Source organism: Neovison vison, chromosome 4 (genome assembly GCF_020171115.1).
Source record: "Neovison vison isolate M4711 chromosome 4, ASM_NN_V1, whole genome shotgun sequence".
Lineage (NCBI taxonomy): Eukaryota > Metazoa > Chordata > Mammalia > Carnivora > Mustelidae > Neogale > Neogale vison.
The window spans coordinates 149387485-149393130 of record NC_058094.1 but is presented as its reverse complement, the minus strand read 5'-3'; the positions used below and the strand labels follow the sequence as shown (position 1 = coordinate 149393130).

General features: G+C 37.0%; 1 protein-coding gene across 1 annotated transcript; it reads left to right on the top strand.

Annotated features, from left to right (window-relative positions):
- The first annotated feature begins 1996 nt into the window (after positions 1-1996).
- LOC122904017 (SIN3-HDAC complex-associated factor-like) lies at positions 1997-3375 on the top strand. Its single transcript, XM_044244520.1, has one exon. It carries the CDS (start codon positions 2022-2024, stop codon positions 2685-2687), a length of 666 nt encoding a protein of 221 aa, XP_044100455.1. The 5' UTR covers positions 1997-2021; the 3' UTR covers positions 2688-3375.
- Positions 3376-5646: the final 2271 nt, after the last annotated feature.

Genomic DNA, 5646 nt, shown 5'->3' with positions numbered 1-5646 from the left:
AGTTTTTAATGAAGTATTGGTAAAAATACAAGGAAACTGTGAGTGGAACATCATACAACATGTTTTGGAAAAATTGTCAATGCTTATCAGAATATTAAAAGCACTTCCTATTTGAATTCTACTTCTAAGAATTTATCGCATAAAATATGAACACAGGCAAAATAACATAAATAATGAAAATATTTACAATAATAAAAAATAATATATATTTCTATCATCACAGGACTAGAATAATTTATGGTATACCTGTGCAATGGAAAAATACTACAAATATATATAAGGATATATATATCCATACAAATAGGTGGTACATATACATTTGTTGTTAATGATATATTTTGGAGACTAAGTGATAAAGCAATGTGAAAATGTGTTTTTAGCACATAGATGCATAGATTAATATGGAAGCTTGTATAAAAATCTTTTAAAATATTGTTGCCTACACACAGGGAAGGAGACTAAAGCCACTGGTGACAGACAAACATATTTCATTATATACACTTTTGTCTTCTTTCACCTTTTTTACATTTACATGTATTTTAATAAATACATAAATAATACATAAATACATAAATAAATTTTTTAAAATAATAGCTAATGCAGAAAAATAATCAAAATGAACAAATATTTATTGCTTTGGTAACTAGTATTCTAAAATGGCCTCTAAGATTTCCTGCCTCCTGGTGTACACGCCCTGTGTAATCCCCAATCCTTGAGTACAAGTGGAGCCTATCAACATGATGGATTTCTCTCCTGATTACATTAGATTAGATTAGATTAGATTATGGTAAAGGTGAAGGGGTTTGCAAATGTAATCAAAGGCCCTCATCAGTTAACTTTAAGTTAATCAAAAGTGAGATTTCCTTGGAGAGCTTGAGGTAACCAAGTGTGCCCTTTTAAAGAGGGTTTAGAGGTCGTAAAAATATTCTTTTTGGTCTCGCAAAAGTAAGCTGCCATGTTGTGAAGGGGCCTGTGCAGCAGGAACTTGAAGATAGTCTTTATTAGCTGAGAGCAATCTCTGCTGACAGCTTGATTACACCCTTGTGAGGTTCTGAGCAGGGGACCCAGTTAAGCTATACTGGACTCTTGCCCCGTGAAAACTGTGAAAAAAATACATTTGTGTTGTTTTCAGTTGCTAAGTGTCTGGTAATTTTTTATGCAAGTATAAAAAATGAATACAACTGAATACACACTGTGCACCAAGTGTATAGGTTTAAGCACAACATGGTAAAGAAAGTATTCTCTTTTGTCAAGTAAGGAGAATTTAATTCCATAAACTAAATCCTCATAATGTAACACCCATATGTGGGTATACAGCAACCATCACAGCATCTGCCAAAACAAAAAGTAAGCAGTGGAAGAGCAACCTTGCCCTACATATTTTAATGTAGATTGGTGAATTTAACCTCCCAGAGCACTCGTATTTATATTGTCTGCTGACCCAGTACTGTACAGAACACCTCCCATTGAAAAAGGCGTGTCTTGATGGACAGGCAGCAGAAGGGACATATGTGAGCCTTCCTCTAACAACAGTCATGGCCTGAGAAAATAAGTAAGGATCAGAGTGATAGCAACTGTGAAAAAGTTAAAGCATGTATGAATGAAGTCACGGAATCATGGTTCTAAAACTTAGGCCTCCATCACTTAACACACTTTAAAAATCAGTTTCTTCAGCTCTAAACAAACCTAATCAGTGTGACTAAGAAGGTTAGGATGAGGCATAGGAACTAGCATCTTTAATAGCAATGTCAGGTGATTGTGATGCAGGGGTCTAGGGACCACAATTTGAGCAGCTCCAGTGGAGCTGTGAGTCTCATTCATTGGTGACATCCTATCAATGCAGCATTGTACCCAGATAAAGTGAGATAGGGAGAACTGCAGGAGACAATCTTTCTAGACAAGGCAGTTGAGGAGGAGGGAGCGATCTGAAGGGGGGGTTGGCTTGGTGTGCACTCCGCACCTCCAGAACGTTATTGCGCGTGGACCAGCTGCCTTTGGAGGATTATTGCCGAGAAGAAAAGATGTTTGGTTTTCACAAGCCAAAGATGTACCGAAGTATAGAGGGCTGCTGTATTTGCAGAGCGAAGTCCTCCAGTTCTCGATTCACTGACAGTAAACGCTATGAGAAGGACTTCCAGAGCTGTTTTGGGTTGCATGAGACTCGTTCAGGAGGCATCTGTAATGCCTGTGTCCTGCTTGTGAAAAGATGGAAGAAATTGCCAGCAGCATCAAAAAAAAACTGGAAACATGTGGTAGATGCAAGGGCAGGACCCAGTCTGAAGACTACATTGAAACCAAAGAAAGTGAAAACTCTATCTGGAAACAGGATAAAAAGCAACCAGATCAGTAAACTACAGAAGGAACTTAAACGTCACAATTCTGATGCTCACAGTACCACCTCAAGTGCCTCCCCAGCTCAGTCTCCTTGCTATAGTAACCAGTCAGATGATGGCTCAGATACAGAGATGGCCTCTGGCTCTAACAGAATGCCAGTTTTTTCCTTTTTAGATCTCACATACTGGAAAAGACAGAAAATATGTTGTGGGATTATCTATAAAGGCCGTTTTGGGGAAGTCCTCATTGACACGCACCTATTCAAGCCTTGCTGCAGCAATAAGAAAACAGCTGCTGAGAAGCCAGAGGAGCAGGGGCCAGAGCCTCTGCCCATCTCCACTCAGGAGTGGTGACTGAGGTTTAGGTAGAAGGGGAACAAAAGTGATTTAAATTTTGCAAAGAAAACAAAGCAACAAAACCCTCCTATTTTTAACTTGGATACCTGCTATTCTGCCAAAAGACAATTTCTAGAGTAGTTTTGAATGGGTTGTTACTTCTCCAGTTCCACAAACTCTGAAGCCAGTGTCTAGCTTACTAAAAGAAAAAAAGTGTACATAATATTTAAGATGCTGAGTATCTCATAGGAAAGCTGAATGCTGCTGTAAAGTGCTCTTTAAGTCTTTTTTTTTTTCTCTTAATCCCCTTCTAATGAATGAAACTAGGGGAATTTCAGGGGACAGAGATGGGATTTGTTGTATGATAAACGTATGTAGTTTTAGTCTTTCTATATTGAGAAGCAGTGGTTGGGGCATTTTTTAAGATGGCTGGCTATACTTGTTTCCTACATGATAATAAATTTGTCATAACTCAGTAACATGGACTTGCCCCTAGAGGTAGTTGTTAATAATTTTGCAATAATAAGGTCTTGCCAAGGTTCTGATGATTCAAACCTGTACTACTGAATATGAAGCAGGACAGACTGAGCTCTCTGGTGCAAATACCTTGAAGGAGTAATTTCTAAATATACAGAGAGGTAACTTGACTGTATATGTTGCATCCTCTGTCACCTCCCTCCATACTGATATTTGATAAAGATTTTAATCTATATTGAAACTTCTAAAACAGAATCAAAGCTCCTCTGGGGAAATGTCAAGTTTCAGGATGAGCAATCCTAAAGGAATAGTACCAAAGCATTACCACATGGTAGAGATCACATTCTATTAAAAAGTTTAAATTATCTGAAAAAATGTGCAAGTCTTCAGGATGGCACACACAAATAAACAAAGGTTAATGCTTCTTGGGGCACATTTCTTAGAGGGCTTGCCTAGTGTGTAAATAATTGACTTTTGTTTGTGTTACATGACTGGTGACTTCACTGAAAATCTGCACAATTCAGTTTTAGCTCTGGATTACTTCAGTTGACCTTTGTGAAGGTTTTATCTGTGTAGAGTGGTTGTTTGACTTGTTTTAACCTATTAGGGTTTTGGGTTTCTTTTCACTATATTAAAGTAAAATTCTACTAAAAGAAAAAAAAAGTGAGATAGGAAGAGAACAGGCAAGAACAAAGGGTATAAACCTCAGATGCTTGGGGAAAAGAGGTTCTAGGGTGATTAATACATTGGGTAAATGAATTATCCTCTCCATAACGAGGGGAATCGTACTTGAACAATGTATATGAAAACACTGCTCCCCCTATTTTTTTTAATTTTATTTTATTTTTACTTGAAAGAGAGCACATGTGAAAGTGGGGTGAGAGGGAAGGACAAGCAGACTCTACTCTGAGTGTAAGCCCAATGCGAGGCTCAATCTCACAGCCCTGAAACATGACCTTAGCTGAAATCAAGAGTCGGACACTCAAGTGACTGAGCCACCCAAATGCCCCTGCTCATCCCTACTTTTGAAGGTATTATGGAAACAAAATGTATTATGTATATGAAGAGCTTTGAAGGGCAAAGTTTTTGTTTTTTTTTAATTAGTGGAAGATATTTTAAGAAATTTCAAAATTATGTAGTATTATTAATAATGTCTTAAAATGTGATTTTTCCCTCTGTGGCTTTGGTGTTTATGGTTAAATACAACTTTAAAACACATAGAATCCTCATTTATCTTTACCTATAAGAATAATTTTCTTGTAGTTTATATGAAGGTCTGTCCCAGAGCTATATTAACCTAAATAAATTTCTTAATTGATACATTTACCCATTTTCTCATGCTTTCTTCATATGCAGATAGTAAGAACATAGTATGTGCAAATCACACAAAGAGATGTCTTGAATTTGTCAAGCAAAATATTGTAATGCTGCCTGATAAGCACATGTAGAAACTATATGAATAAACTAAAATGGCACACAAAAAAAGTGTATTCTAAGGGGGTGGGAATTTAGGAAAGTCTTCACAGAAGAAGTGAATATTACCAAAGGTGAGCTATGTGTTAGCAAAGATATGCCTCTTATGAGCTATGGGAATTTGTATCAATTAAGATGTTTTTAATAGTAAAGAATGGAAGACCCATTTAGAATTCACTCAAATAATCTGAAAATTGCCATCTCTTAAAGCAAGATTGGAGATAGATAACCTCCAGAGTTAATGCAGTGGTTTGTGGACATCATTAGGAATCAAGTTTCTTTTCTCTTTCTATTATGTTATTCTCTGAGTTATCTTTTGTCCTTGAATTCTTCCCCCAGAAGTGTTTAGAGTATCCCATCCTCCCAAAATATCTACCAATAATAGGAACAAGGAGAAATTCTGGTCTTGTTCCGGCTTTAAAAGTGAGAAGAACTTTACTGGAAACCTTGGCTCGCATGCTTATACTAAAAGTGATCTCTGGCAAGAGGAAAGGCTAGGAGAAGAGAAAAACACCATAGTGGGTTTAGACTAATCATGATTCATCCATGAGAGCTGTGGAGGGCTCGGTGCCCCCACTCAATCCCAAGTATGGAAATGCTATAAATATTATGTGGAGGAAGCAAAAAATTTAGTTGTTGTTATTTTTTTTTTTCTTTGCAAGGGAAAATGGGATGAGGATGACTGTTGGTGACAAACAAGTTTCAGAAAGTGTGCGAATGAATGGAACCATTAGCAAGTATGCCCTTTTGGGAAATTGCAACTAATTCAATATAATTAGGTCATAGAGACCAAGCAAGCTTGACAGACACAGATCAGGGAGTGTCTCATGTTTATCCTATAGCAGATAGAGTGGTAGGAAATTATATGGTGAAACCTGTGTTTTAGAAAGATCATTATGGAAAGATAACCAATTTTGTAGGCAAGTAAACTATTAGGAGGACATTAGGAAGTTCAGGGGAAGGAGTAGACTTTAAAGTACTGGCAGTATATGTGGAGGCAAAATTTCTAGTTCCAGAGATACTTGAG